Here is a 16,427-nt window from a genome sequence, read left to right as displayed (position 1 = left end):
GACCTTGACCACGCTGTCAGGTCAGAGATAACTTCCCTACTAATGGAGAATACACATTCTGCAATATTTACCATAAATTCACTTAACCATAATAGCCAAAGAGTGCTCTGAATGGGTGGCCTGCATTTAATCAGAAAGTACCTGGCAAACTTAGGATAAGTTAAATAGAAAGACTAGATTTCATTTACATCTATTACCATTAATTTAGTTTGATTCAAATAAGATTTTACCAGATTTCAGTGTGCAAATAGAATATTAGCAATGTAAATATAATATTACAATGAATTGTATACAGTAAAAAAATTAAAATTTCTGTTTTATTTATTTATTTTGCAATTCTTTAATATATTGGTAAACCACAGAGAAATCCAGATCTGCTTTTCCTTGTTCACAAACCATCTTGTAAATATCTAGTGCTTGTTTCCCAAACGGTGTTGATGAACCACTTCTTTGTGCAACTGCGTGAGCTAGACTCAGGTCTTTCACGATCAAGTGGGACATAAAACCACCCTGAAAGTAAATACAAATAGTTACCAAAAGGGGAATAAAATTATATTACAATAATTGAACACTATCTTTTCTTAAATTTAGAACAATACATTAGCGGAATATTATTAATTATGAGCTGGGATACAATGTTTTTACAAACGATGAAAGTTAAATATAAATAATTTATTGTTTAATTTAAACTGAAAATCAACAGCATTTGAATACGTGTATGAATTCACTCTACTGCATGCTGCATTCTGATATTTTTATGAATATAAACTGATTTACACTTAAAGCAAGAAAAAAGTATATAGTATTTTTATAATGTATTATTATATTTTCAAAGTTCCTCCAGTTCATTCTGTATTAAGTAAAAACATTCCTTCCAGCACAGTTATATCATAAATATAACTTTTTATGAGCCACATTAAAAACAGTATAACGTCTCTACAGAATCACATTTTATAAAAATGTTATTCCAAATCTGCAGGACAAAACTGCTTTTGAGTTTCTAATTTAATGAAAAATGTTAAAATGTCACATTACTGCAATTTGTTTTGCTAATGTTTAGATCAAACTACAACAATCCGCACACTGTTAGAAAAAATAAAATGTTCTACTTTAATTTATAAAACGTTTAAATGGTAAATATTTGTCAAGAAATATTACATTAATTATTGCTGTAATGTAAATACACAAAATCTAATAATTTTAAATTTATTTTACAAGGCTTTTTAACATTAAAGATGCCATTGTTGGTGTGAATCATAGTAATTTGCGTAGATGGTATAACTACAAATTATGTTTTCTACTTAACCATGACTTTATTACTACAAAGATTACTTACCATGAAATTCCCATAACTTTCCTTAAATTAATTCAAAACCAGATTTTTAACAATTGAAACAAAAATTTTAAAGCATGGTCTGAGTCAGTTTTGTTACTTAAATTTAGGTGTGAATTCCCTGGCAATGATTCTTAAAATCCACAACAGAGAAACTACAAATATTATGCAAATGTAAATTTTGCAAATTTAACAGTTTATAGAGTGGGTAATTTAATAGAGTTATTTGTAAGATTGGCGCACCTGATAGTTGTTACTGGCTGGCACACTATCCATGACACCAGGGACTGGGTTGTACGTGTCAGATGACCAACAGCGGCCGGAACTGGAATTTATCACACTAGCCAACAACTTTGGGTCCATTCCAAGCCTGGTAAATCAGATCAAATTCATAGAAGAGTTTCATAAGTTCAGTATATGGAGTAGTTATGTTATACAAGTTCTGAAAGATAACATTTTCTGAGACATAGACTTTTTGAGCCAACTCTCTTTTATCTCTCTGTATTAGCCATGGATACAAATAATCTTGTGTTACTATTCTCTTTTTTTTACTATTTCTATTTTTACTATACAAAAGAAAGCCATTAGAATTATTGCACGTTGTGAACCATTAGCTCACTGTAAACCAATTTTTATTGCAAATAAAATTCAAACTATATTTAACTTTTATATATATATATATATATATATATATATATATATATATATATATATATATATATGATATTGTACTCTACATACTCAAACATCCTTAACCTCTGAAGACATACAGTGACAGACATATGTATAACACCAGAAATAGAGAAAATTTATCCATAGAATTTTATAATCTAAACAAAACTATTAATAGTCACACAGTAATCGCTTTGAAAGTATACAACTTTTTAAGACCACTTATCTCGAAATATAGTTTTAATGAATTTAAACAAAAATTTTATTCCTGGCTTTTAGTCAATCCATTTTATTCATTGAAAGAATTTTTTGACTTTGGAACTGTTAGTTTTTAGACATAACCTATTTAATTTAATGATTAGATTTTAAATGTTAATGTCATGTTTTTTATTTATACAAACTATATTAGAAAATTTATCAATGTTATAAAACTCTGTTATTGTAATTTCTGAGGCTGTGTTTTACTTGTTGTTGTTATTTGTTTATTTGTTACATAGCTGTTTTAATTTGTTATTTATTTATTTATATTTTAAAATAATTTAAATTGTGGCGTGACTGTTTTGGCAACTTCATGTTTTTGGGTACCAAATTTTCCTTGTCTGGATTTATGCTAGTTTTTATATATTTTATACATGACTTGTGTCGATGCTTGTGTAAGCTCTATGACAATAAACATATTCTTATTCTTACTCTCAAACTTTAAACAACAGTTTTCTGTTCTTAAACTCTGGTGCTCTATGAACCGATGATATGTTTTGCAAATGTCCATATCTGGCACTAGAATCCAATGACTAATATGTTGTCTCTCATAAGACTCATTATATTGTAATTATGTGTCATTGACACAGCTTTTTCATCATTAGACTACTAGTTTTAACTCGTAGTTCCTCATTTCTTTCTTAATAGCAAATTGATACTTTATTTTCTTTGTGCGCAAGTTTAATTCATCCTCAGGGATAACCTTAATGTAATAAATAACTTGTTTTACTTGTTGTTGTTATTTGTTTATTTGTTACATACCTGTTTTAATTTGTTATTTATTTATTTATATTTTAAAATAATTTAAATTGTGGCATGACTGTTTTGGCAACTTCATGTTTTGGGTACCAAATTTTTCCTTGTCTGGACTTATGCTAGTTTTTATATATTTTATACATGACTTGTGTCGATGCTTGTGTAAGCTCTATGACAATAAACATATTCTTATTCTTATTCTCAAACTTTAAACAACAGTTTTCTGTTCTTAAACTCTGGTGCTCTATGAACCGATGATATGTTATGCAAATGTCCATATCTGGCACTGGAATCCAATGACTAATATGTTGTCTCTCATAAGACTCATTATATTGTAATTATGTGTCATTGACACAGCTTTTCATCATTAGACTACTGGTTTTAACTCGTAGTTCCTCATTTCTTTCTTAATAGCAAATTGATACTTTATTTTCTTTGTGCGCAAGTTTAATTCATCCTCAGGGATAACCTTAATGTAATAAATAACTAGCTCATTCATTTCTGAAGAGTCATCCTCAAAGACTTCTATTCTTAAATTCTGCAGTTCCAACCAAGAAAGAATAGTATTTTGTACAGCTGTGAACAGATTAAATGTTATTGCAGTCTTAGATCTCCAATCTCAGATGGATTTTGCTTTCTTTCCTACTGAACTATTCTCAATACAACAAAGGTAAAAAAAGACCTATAAAAACCACCAGCACACTTTAAACACAATAAAACCTTGCATACTCAAACTTACATACCAGTCAAAGTATTGACTTCTATTTGCAGTACTTTGACTTCCAGAAATTTTATCAGCCAAAGCCAGTGAAAAAACCTGTTAATAGAGACCATTACCATGAGAAAGGCATTTTCTCCATTTTTTTATGTATTCACAATCAATTGACTATTGTTTCCACTAGACAAACATCATATATTGACTTCTTTTACATGTACACTGTTGAGCCAGTTGGGTGCACAGTATTCCCCAGCATCCCACAGTATCCCTGAATACAAGGTATATCACTAACTTTGGTGCCAAGATTAACCATCCCATAGTATCCCTAAATACAAGGTATGTCACTAACTTTGGTGCTAAGATTAACCATCCCATAGTATCCGTGAATACAAGGTATGTCACTAACTTTGGTACCAAGATTAACCATCCCATAGTATCCCTGAATACAAGGTATATCACTAACTTTGGTGCCAAGATTAACCATCCCATAGTATCCCTAAATACAAGGTATGTCACTAACTTTGGTACCAAGATTAACCATCCCATAGTATCCCTAAATACAAGGTATGTCACTAACTTTGGTGCCAAGATTAACCATCCCATAGTATCCCTAAATACAAGGTATATCACTAACTTTGGTGCCAAGATTAACCATCCCATAGTATCCCTGAATACAAGGTATGTCACTAACTTTGGTACCAAGATTAACTAGCTACATAAGTTTAAAACAATTAATTCTTCATATGCTTTACAGTGGCAAGTTAAAAAATAAAGGTCTATTATTTATTAATTACTGATATGGATCACCTTTTTGAACATTTATTCTATTTGCTTTACGATTGGGTTAAATAATTTAAATACAAACACAAAATAATCATAATTATTGTAAGATATTTAGCAAACCTACGACACATTTCAATGTTCAAGTTGCACTCTCGTATCCAAATGATATTATCTATTTTCTGTTACTTAGAGCTGGCTGTAGTTACTGGGTGCATGAATATAAACTGAGCATCATATTTTTTAATACAATTCTGATATTTAAGGTAGAACTTAGTTCTAAGAATAGTGAAAATTTCTTTATTCTTAAGCCAGCCACAAACCAATAACTATGGTCACTGTGGATTTAATTTAAATCATATCTTAAAGATTTGGATCAAATGTTCTAATTGTACCTGACTCCAAGGTTCATTGCCTCAGCTGTAGCTACCATCGAGATTCCCAGCAACATGTTGTTACAGATCTTGGCGATCTGGCCACTCCCACTGTCTCCACAATGTACGATTTTCTTTCCCATAGCCTGTAGCACAGGCTCAGCACGTTTGGCCCCTTCTGGACTGCCTCCCACCATGAACGTTAGCTGAGCTGCTGCCGCCGCATTTATACCTAGAGTGGCCCACACATCAAATAACTGAGAGTATTGAAGTCTATTTACAACCCAGTTTTTTAGCATTTTGTTGGCATTTTCTGAACAAGGTTGGCTAAAAGTCCTGTAAAATATAGATCAACCAGTACGGTTTGTTTTTAATGGTTCGTTAGAAATAAACTGATGTTTGGAGTAACATTTTTGTTATCTTTTGCCTAGCCATAAAATTAGCTCCATAGCTAAACATCTAAAAGTAGCACTAAGTTACACAAAATGTATATTTATTAATATTTACTATTTAAATAAATGTAAAAATTTTTTTATTGTAAATTTACTTCAATACAATTGCAAAAAAGGTGTAAACAATCATTTTCTATCTCTTTTCAATTGATCCTTACAAAAAAAGCTTATTAGTTTTTGGCTTCAAGATATTTTAAATCTTGAAATAGCCTTTCTGTCATGTGATATTTTTTAGCTCCCATGTCGTGTCAATATGATTGTTCTATGAATAATGCTCAGTGTTTATATTGTAATATTCATAAGCTTAGTAAATAGATGTAAAACAAAGGTTTTACTAACAGTTTTTATTTTTTAATTGTTAGGGAATTGGTTACTGAGGGTTTATCCATATAGGTCATGCATCCAATAAAGAATACTATTATGAAGTTTTAAATCAGTTACAAGACACAAAGAACTGTGGTGACCCAATTTGAGAAGACAATTAATTACATAAGTTGAAGTTCAAATCTGTCTGGAAGGTATTAAGTAGAACTATATTGAATCCTGGTCATGGTTGAGGAAACAACTGTTGTATTTTATTTACTTGAGAGTCAATGATAGCTTAGAACATGTTTGACAGATTGTTGTGATAATAAAATTTCAGTGTTTATGACTTGCAAGGTGAATTTATATCATTGATTATACTTGTGTAACAACTAGTATAATTAAAGATTATATAATTTGGTGGGTATGATAGGACCGAATCCGCCAGGTTGGTTTGATTTACTCTGTAAAATAATTTTTCTGGTACTTTATTATTGTTAGATATATAAAATGGCCTTGTCAGTTTTTGTCAAAGATCCATAAATGTACATGGCATATATTTGTGGAAAACAGTTTTGTTCCTGAGAGGCTGTGTTCTCTAAGCTCCAAAGGCAATTGAGATATATTGTTTGTAAAAATTTATTTTATAGTTTGTTAATACCAATTTTGGTTAAAATACCTATATAAAATAAAAAATATTAAATATCTATCGCCACAACTTAGCTGGCATTAGCATTATTTGTTATTATCTAAAAACAAAAACTAATGACTTTTAAATTACTGTATTAATAGTAAATTTGATAAGATAACCTTACTATCACTAATTTTTCACTGTTTCTCTCTTTAGATCTGTTTATTTTTATAATTGACCTTTTATGATATGACATCTGTTTATGATAACAGATAACAGACAGTTGTAAAGCAGAGACAGTTACTTGGCTCCACTTATAATTTTTCAACTTGGCTCTATTTTAAAAAAAAGGAATATATTCTTTTCATTTTTACAGGATTATATGTAAACAAGAAAAACTGTCTGAAGTTACAGCAATATAACTTTGAGAGCTCACAGTATTGCAACGACCTTTGGTTTTGTCCCATAACAACAATATTAAACATTTTCTTTCTTATTTTTAGTAATTGAGTTATTTTAAATATATTAATTAAAAAGTACGGCTTGGGCATCAAAATGCCTTTTTGATTTTTGAGAAACATGTATATTTTGTTTTAAAACTAAGCATTTTAATTTTAAAACTTGCAATCATTTTCAAAACATGGTAATTTTAGCGATTTTGCAAGGATTAAAGAAATATATCCTAAACTTAACAGCAAAAGAAATTAATTTACACATGTAAGAGTATAATATATCCGTCCCTTAATGTTGGTAACACATTTTCTGGCAATGTAAAGTATCAAAAACATTAATTTTGTAGATAATTTAGAAAAAATATACAAAATCTGTAAAATCTCCAAAAAATATATTTTCAAAGCTATAAAAATGTGTTTTTCTTTGTTAAATATTATTCTTTTAAAAGATGCATCCATGAAGAAAAAGAAAACATAAAGGGTATTGAGTTTTTATACAAGTTTTCTTATTGCAACAAACAATAATTATTGATTTACAAAAAATAATTATACAAAATAAACACTAAGATTTTTTGATGATTGTATTTGATTTAAAAACTATACTTTTTGAAGAAATTCAAATATTTTTAAAATAAAAAAACATGTGACATGCAAAAAATAAAACACAACAGCAAAAAGAAATTTTAATCAAAACCAAAATATATAAATTCCTAGTAAAAATATAACAGTTACATATTTATGTTTTAAAACGTTTACAATAGCGTGTACCTCGTCAGGTACATGTGATCTTTTACAACGTTGGGGTACACATTGCTATACATTTCCTTATTGTGTGTTTATTGTTTGCATGTCTGGGTGGTTTGTTAAATGTGATCACGCTGAAATAAAAACTTTAGACTATTTTGTACCCCATTGGGCACAGAATTGCTTAATTTTTAAGGTAAATTAATTTTTTCTTGGAGTACACGAAAAAACATTAAAAATTTTTTTATCCAAAGTTGCAAAGCCTGCATATATTTCTTGTTACGCTTGATATTTAGCGTAAAAATACAATTACAATTTTTTGCCAGTATTATTAAAAAATGCAATGGCAAATAAAAAAAGTCAGGAAATATGCTGTCATCGTGAACGTACTAATTAATATAAATTGTTGGATAGCTATTTTTTTATTGAAATAGTTTTTGTTTATAAAAAAATGAAAAATAGAGTCACTGCAAGTATTTATATTTAACAAATTTCATTTATAAAAAATAAGATTATTAAGTGCCATTTTAAAATGTAGTATTGTAGCCAAGTCCAGGCTTAATTAAAAAAGAAACCATAGTAAAAGTATAACTTTGAAAGAAGATTTATTATTTTTCTGAAATCATTAGAGGAATGCCTGGATATGCCACCTCTTATCACAGATATCAGTTTATCTCAACTTAAAGCTGACCGAGTAGTATTAAATACCTCCAGACACAGGAGCATCCACGAAGGTAATGTTCCTCTGCTGAGCAATTGTTGCCAACTGCTGAGGTACCTCAGGGTCCACAGTGCTGCTGTCTATCAGCAAGGTATCAGCACCCACTTTACTGTCAACAGCAACAATAGTCTCTCACCACACTTACAAGAATATTGTATAAATTTGGAAACAACAATAGTTGATTACAGTTGCCTGTATTAGTGAAATAATTTCATATATCAAGTTGATGGTGCTCATGTAACTACTATAAAATATGATGAACTAAACATAAATGATTATACCCTTGATCTGGGACGTGATTTAATTATATGGTAAAAGCCAAATCTAAATGAATTATGAATGAAATGCAAATCCAAAATTTCTCCTCTTTGGAGTCTAATTGGTGCAAATAGTATTCACAACAAGCTGTATCATATTATCTCTTATATCGAATTAAATCAATACAATACAAACTTTCTCTTCCTTTGAGTCTAGTTGGTGCAAAATGGTATTCACATCAAGCTGTATCATATTATCTCTAATATCAAATTAAATGTACTAAGTATTGCAATAGGTCAAATTATCATGCTCACAAGATAAATAAGGAAAATATAAGTAAAATAATACAAACTTGATATCGACAATTTAATAACAAATCATTGCTGCTCTATCCTATCATAAAAGTAACTAAAATGCCTATTAAAATTTTCCAAAATATAAATGGAAATTTGCGGTGCCATTTATGGCATTTCTGTATCTATGATGTAATGTATGACTGTTCAGATCACTAGGATCTCCATTATAACTTCATTTGATAAACATTGAATTGAATTGCTGAACAGTTAGGTAGATATTTGACCACCGTTATCAATCTCACCTGATTAACCCATTTGGCCCTTGATACACATCAAGCACATGTTGGTTAGCTGGCAGCATACTTATGATGCAATCCATCTTGCTGAACTCATCTAAGTTTTTAGCCACAGAAGCTCCTTCTTTCGCCAAGCTGGCAGTGGCTGAACTGTTGATGTCGAAAACATAAACATCCTTAAACTGGAACAATGTTTAACTATTATAAGTTCATGTGTATTATAAATATGCTGCCTAGTTAGCTATGGTACAATATTAAATTTAATATGATCAGAATTGAAGTTGTGTACTGCAGTGGTGTAACTATTGGTGAGGGGAGGGGGACAGGACATTTATTTTTTTAGTAGCTCAAAAAATAAATGTTGTATTACAACAATCTAACTTGTTTGAAATACATGAATTAATTGCTTTACTTTGAATTAGCCTATTAATTTATTCAAAATTACATTTTTATTAAGATTTATTCCATAGCCCCTGGCCATCAGTGCAGACTACGGTGTTGCCTTCGGCGTCACTCACCCTTCTGGTGAAATAACAAAAACATCCATTGAGATAGTACCTGAATTCAATTTCAGATCATGTGAGTGCTCCTAAATGTTATCTTTAACTTTGGTACTACTAGTAACATATTTATGATAATCTAATCTAAACCTACTTATATTGCCATTGGGGCCATGGCCATTAAATATTACACAGAGATTCAAATATATAGAGGCAAATCTTATTAAATACATAATGTTATAAATACGAGTAATATTGTATTCATTAATAATTTGATATTTTCTGGAATATGACTCTTATTGTCTGTTTTTGCCTTTAAATATGTTAAGTCTGATAAATAATTACATTTTGTATTAGCATAATATGGTTAAAATGTAATAGTAAAATGTAAGAACAGCTTATGCCTACATAGGAAAGGTTAATATTCTAGCTACCTCATAGTTCTGATATAAATCCTCATTATGTAATACAAAATCTATTTAATAAAGATTGAGAGTGGCTCCAGAACAATTTTTCGTTGGGTTTAAAGGATCATCATGACCTATAAATTTCATGTATCAATGAAAATTTTTTAGAAAATTATTTATTATAAGAAACTGTATTGCTCTACCTCACCCTAAATTGTGTCACCAGCCAGTTCAACCTATAATTTACAATTTAAGTGAATAACGCACATGATTACGTTTTGTGTAAGGTAGATTGGAAGAGAACTCTTGTCACATCTTTCCTTGATTTAAGGAGTTCAGAGATGGCTGAACAGTATCAAAGTTACAATGAGGAAATGGTAAACTTTTTTGAACTGGATAAATTGTCAACTCAGTGGTGTCATCGTTAAAACTGACTCATGCCTGATTGTCAGACACCTTCATTAGATTCCTCATCCATTTAGTCTAATACAATTACCTAATTAGTATTTGGTTCTTTAGCAAATACAATAACCCTGTTTCTTATTTGCTGAAATAACTCAATAGTTCTGTACTCTCCGCTCAGACCAGATCTCGTTCCCAGCTACTTTTTTTATACCCCACTGCAAAAAAATACCCCTAGGAATGCCATTTTGATATTGAGTATGGTACGGTACCAGCATTGGAGGCAGTTTTGAATAAGCTTTCCTGTTGTTACAGAAACAGTTTAGGACAAGTGAATTAATCTTTATTGGGAATATTTTGAAGGTGATAAAAATACTGTTTGTTAATTTTTATAAGTAAAGCATCTGGTGTTTATTTATTTTTCATGTATCAGATATTGTATTGAAGCCTATAGGAAAAGTGTCAAGTTGATTCCTCCATCTTGACGATATTTTCACTCTAGAACATCAGCCACTAAACTATTAGCTTTATTTTAACCATTTTATTTTATATGGTGGCTGCTATTTTGTTTTATAATGATCCTTATCTTTACTATCTGAACATTACTATTTTTGTTGTTTGCTTTTATGTTAAATCGCTTATTATATATGTATATATTAGTAAACCATGGATCAATAAATATTCTTGTATCTGTCTTAGACTTCATTGAACATACCTTATAGATAGCAATAACTATAAATCTTTCAGTCACACCTTATTCACCTAGTACTCTCATCACAATCACAACCCTTTATTCAGCTAAGGCCAGGTCACTATCTCAATGATTATCCTTTATTCAGCTAAGGTCAGGATACTGTCTCAATGATTATAACTTACTTGTTTCAGTAGATTTCTCGCCATGCGACTTCCCATTGCTCCGAGCCCAATGAACCCAATGGTTGATATGTTGTGAGTTCCTAATAAAAATTATCACAAGCTATATAACATTGGCAGCACATTACCTTTTATAAATTCACAGATTAAGATATTCTTTAAGCACCTTTCTTGATATTAATTATAAAGCAAAATCTTATCTTATATCCCTGGTTCAAATAAAAAAGTGTCATAATATTACAACAGATGAATTTTGAGTTTAGCTTCAGTCACCTTCCTTTTATTGCAGCGTCAGGTATCTGAAACTGTTTCAGACTTTATTCCTGGAATCTGGAGTCATGTTCGTCTAAAGAGATCCAAGGAAAGTCGACGACGAAGAAGCTCAAAACGAAATATTCTCTGATGTTGAAACGATGACAGCTCAAAAACCTTAGTAAGGGGTTACCAAGAGACAACCAACAATTTGTTCAAAAAATCTGACTTTTTAAGAGTGTTTTTAATGTAGTTGATTGTACCCATAACAATGTTAAGTATATCGTGCAGTTCTTTAATGAGATGTTCAGCAGCTAATGCTTCTCTATGGATCATGCAACTGGTTAAAATCGCAATGATTGCTTTTGCTTGATTGGAGCTTAAAGCCCCCCTTTTTGAACCACCATTTAATTGCCACTATCAGTAGACAACTTATTAAAACATTAAAACACAGTTTTACCAGTCAGGGTGGCTTATTGGCTTGTCAAGGTGGAGTGATGTGTAGTGTCAATGCAACACGTTCCAAGAAATGGTGGTAAGTGCACCAGAGGGTCTCTCACCAAAATGTTATTCATGTAATGACAGCAATCTCTTTTGTTTATCTTAATTGTTTTAATATAAAGGTAATTTTATGTCATTTATGGAGCTGTAAGTATATTAATAATTAAATAAATCTATATGACATTATAAATCTAGTCTAGCGTAAAGGTAATAAAAAATATATTTTTTAATATTTCCACAAGATATATTTTCTTAATCTCTGGATCAACTGCGGCGTCCCTGTCAGGATTTCAAGGCATCCCAGGGCATCACAGCGCACACTTTGAAAAACACTGTCTTAAAGTCTTCCACTAAGCTCTCATTGTTTATTTTTCTTAACCTATATTTTTTTACTTTGTAAGAAAACCATGGATATCATACATAGATGTGATTTTTGTATATTAGGTCACTGAGAAATTAATTTCTGAATAATGAACTGTTACATGCCAAATAAATTTACATGCAAATGGTTTCGTAAGTCGAATTTAACAAAAAGTAACTATATTGAATTTTTGTTACTTTTAGCTGTAAAAATGTAATGACAAATGCGGAATTGTATAATACCTTTTTATTACGTTTATGAAAGCTTAAAAAATAATTTTTATGATTTTTGTTTGTTTAATACATATTTTGAAATCTTTTTAAACTACTCTAGGCTCTATGTTCCACAGAATTAAAGACAATTTGAATGACAGTACTTAATATAGAACCTGTATGTCACCAGCAGATTTATTAATTTTAATTTTAAAATAAATGACTTAAGTATACCACTTATTTTATAAACAATAAAATTATCTTTAACAAACTAATAGATTGGTGTTTAAGTTGGACTATTTTAATAAATTCAAGGAAAGCCTTCTATATTTTTAAATTTATTTAAATATATCAAGATTTTGTAATAAGCTCAAATAAATTAAAAGTGTAAGTTATTCAAGTAGTCGTTTGATATTTTATTATAGATCCTATGTTACTTCAAGCTAATGTTACTTAAATCGCACAAAAACAGCAGAGTTGTGCCTATATGCTAAATAAAAACGCTGGTCATGCTGTAAGACATCTATGTACTGAGGCTTTTATCTAATATCACTCACCATAACAATTACGAAGAAGCTTTAAATATACTACTTTTTTAAATTGTTTGAAGACATGATTTTTACAAAACGTTGAATGAGCGAACATCATTGTTTGAAACTAGAATGCAAAGTAAACATAAACGCACTGATAAGAGAAATGATAAATAACTACTGTACATGCGCAGACGCTTCCTGGTTCCTGCTCCAATTACGTAGTGTTTGTGTACAATGGTGGACGTGTCACTAAAACCATGGACTGTACTGTACGTAGCTCTCGTGTGTTGTAGCGAGGGGTACGTAACGGGGGAGCGGTTAAATTCCTGGAACTAACCATTCCAAAACTATACCGTTATACTTTCTTCATTCTTCCTCAATAATAGTTCCCTCAATGTTACCTCATTGTCCGCACTGTTTACACGTGCCTTATTCAAATTAAGAGTGTCATTTTAGTAGTTGTAAACAGTATAGTTAACCTAGTGTATTATTAAAACAGTACAGTACTCGTAATTTAAGAATGATCTAAATGTATTAATTAATTATCGTACGTTTGACAGTTACTGCGCGCGCGCGCGCGCGCTCACACACACACACACACACACACACACACACACACACACACACACACACACACACACACACACACACACACACACACACACACACACACATTTCTTATTTAACTAAATTTCCCAATTTATGACAACTATTACAAGGCGGCCGACTCTTTATTATTTGTCTTTATCAATAAATTTTTAATGCATACAGTTAAAACGTATGCAATAAATTAATAACTACAAAAATAGCAATACAATTAATAATACTAAACAATGTTACAATCATATTAAATTTATAACAAATATAAAAATTACTAACCAATGAAAATAGTAAAATAGACAAAAATAAAACAAGAGCAATAATCAAAACAATATGATTAATAATCTATGAAAACATAAATTGTTTCGAATTAAAGAAACTATATAGTCAAATTATTTATTGCAATAACAATTTAAATACGTAATGTTATTTTATTCAATACATAAATAAATTATTCATAACCTAGTATGCGCAATGTTTTTAGAAATGCATGAAAAGTGATTGACAGGGAGCCCTGACAAGCCATACAGTACAGTGGCACTTGGTAATTTTGTGAGTTGGCATCTCAGGCGGGAGGGAAAGTCTATTACTGTTGCCGCCATAGAGTAAAACATTGCAAAAGTAAAATAGAAAGACAGTTATTTAGACCACGTTTAAAGTTATCGGCAATCTCATATCGCGGCCACTCATTTCAAAAAAGGTTTCTTGAGATACCTCAGTTTCTCATTGTTGGTTAATCTTAAGCAATGAAACATCCTTGGATATTCATTCCTAAGAATCCAACACCACTAAAAAGTTACTTAGTAAATTATCTTGCTTTCTAATTATTTGGTAATCTTACACGTATGTTCCGAGTACACAAGTAGTACAAATTATAATTTTTACTAAGTATAATTTCTATTAAAGTACTTAGTATTACATTTTAATGTAATACATAATGTACATATTATGTATGATATGATAACTAATCAGTAGTAGTTGTATCGTTATAATATCCTGTAAAGTACTTTGCTTGATTGTTTTTAATAAACCACCAATAATCTGTATTTAAATTTTCGCTCTCCGTTCACTAACTTCCGCTTTAGATATTATTTATCGTTACTTCCACATTCCGAAGTATCGCTATTGTTATTGTTAATCTTAAGATCAGTGGAATCTATAAAGCCAAAGCTGGAGTTTGGCAGTCCAATTTAATCCATCCCTTTTATTACCACATAGTCACCAGTATCTATCTTTTTAGTCACGAACACTCGAACAGTGATTCTGTGATTTAGTTCTTATTACTCCATTTTTTGTCTCAGTGTCTCACGTTTCTTTCTTCTTTGCCGTTACTCTTTGCTTTGGTTCTAATTTATAATTCTCATTGCCCATTCTCGGCCACGAGCTCCTCCCGTTTGTGTTCAATGGGGTGATCGTGACAGGCGGAGAGAAAGAGTGGGGGCAGAGCCGAGCAGTACCGATAAATCCCGAACATTCCTGACAAACCCTGTACATGCGGCTGATAGCGACCTCAGTTCGGAACGGTTCTGATTTCTATTATCTTACGAATTAATGAGTCGTTTTATATCCGAATTAATGAGTCGTTTTATATCCGAATTAATGAGTCGTTTTATATCCGAACATATCTGCAAAACATAGAAATTATATCGAATTAATTATATTAATATTGAACTTTCTTTATAACTCCAAAGATACTTTACAAAATGTGAGATGGTGCACAACGAATAAAATGTCATAATCTAGAATAGAATAGAAAAATTATTTATTTTCTTGAAAATATGTTACAATAGTAAAATTATATAAACATCATTTATACCTTAAGCACAAACACAAACATTGCTCCTTAGTTGTAGACACAATTGACATGAGAATAAAAATAAAACAATGTTACTTTTTATCAAAGAAATATGAACATGTCTTTTTTTATTTTAATACAGCTAGGGTACATCAATAAACAAAATTCAAGAAAACAAAATAGGACCTCAAAAGGCAAGGAACTGCCTGTGTAGAGGCTCCAACTTTCTTAGAAAAACAAAAGAAAACAACACTCAAGCAAATGAAATTAACAAATAAATTCAAATACGATAAATCTACCCATTTTAAACTAAGCTTTAATAAAACAAATTTGAATAAAAAACACATTTATATAATTTTCAAAGTCTAAAGCTAATTCAGTATACATAAAATGCCATAAATATAAATTATAACCATATCCAGTTATCTTTTTGTGATATTGGAATATATTCAAATTAATAGGACAAAAGCAACATATTATAATGTGGAGTCCTTAATTTGTAGTAAATAAATTAATAATTACTTAACACCAAAAACATAATTATAGAAATATGACAAAATCAATGACAACTACCTGACTTAAATACCTAACATAGCACGTGACATAATTAATAAATACAAAATTATCTTAATCATATTATATTACTGTACAGATTTATGATACAATTATACAAATTTATACAATTTATTGAAAGTCTGCCATTGTCACTCAGAAGGCTTAAGTCCAGGCAAATCTCCAACTTTTTCTCCTCTGTGAGGCTTCTCTGCGAGGATAAAAACAGAACCAGTTTAGTTCATATATTTACTCTTAAATAACGAATGATCGACTTGCTTACCTACATTGTAGTCACTAATGACTACTAGACCACTTTAGGTGGTCAACTATAAAAACACACGTTTTGATTAACCTTTAATTTTTTGTATGCCATGCACTCTTAGATTTTTGGT

General features: G+C 30.3%; 1 protein-coding gene across 1 annotated transcript; it reads right to left on the bottom strand.

The window, feature by feature from the left end:
* Positions 1 to 290: 290 nt before the first annotated feature.
* Positions 291 to 13,310, bottom strand: LOC124352840 (3-hydroxyisobutyrate dehydrogenase, mitochondrial). Its single transcript, XM_046802542.1, has 7 exons — positions 13,110 to 13,310; positions 11,230 to 11,309; positions 9,051 to 9,226; positions 8,182 to 8,303; positions 4,913 to 5,123; positions 1,577 to 1,703; positions 291 to 510 (listed from the first exon to the last, which is right to left on the bottom strand). The coding sequence occupies exons 1-7, from the start codon at positions 13,198 to 13,200 to the stop codon at positions 322 to 324; spliced, it is 996 nt and encodes a 331-aa protein (XP_046658498.1). The 5' UTR covers positions 13,201 to 13,310; the 3' UTR covers positions 291 to 321.
* Positions 13,311 to 16,427: the final 3,117 nt, after the last annotated feature.

This window comes from Homalodisca vitripennis, chromosome 1, assembly GCF_021130785.1.
Source record: "Homalodisca vitripennis isolate AUS2020 chromosome 1, UT_GWSS_2.1, whole genome shotgun sequence".
Taxonomy (NCBI): Eukaryota; Metazoa; Arthropoda; class Insecta; order Hemiptera; family Cicadellidae; genus Homalodisca; species Homalodisca vitripennis.
Note: the sequence above shows the minus strand (reverse complement) of the source record. Positions and strands in the feature narration are given on the sequence as shown.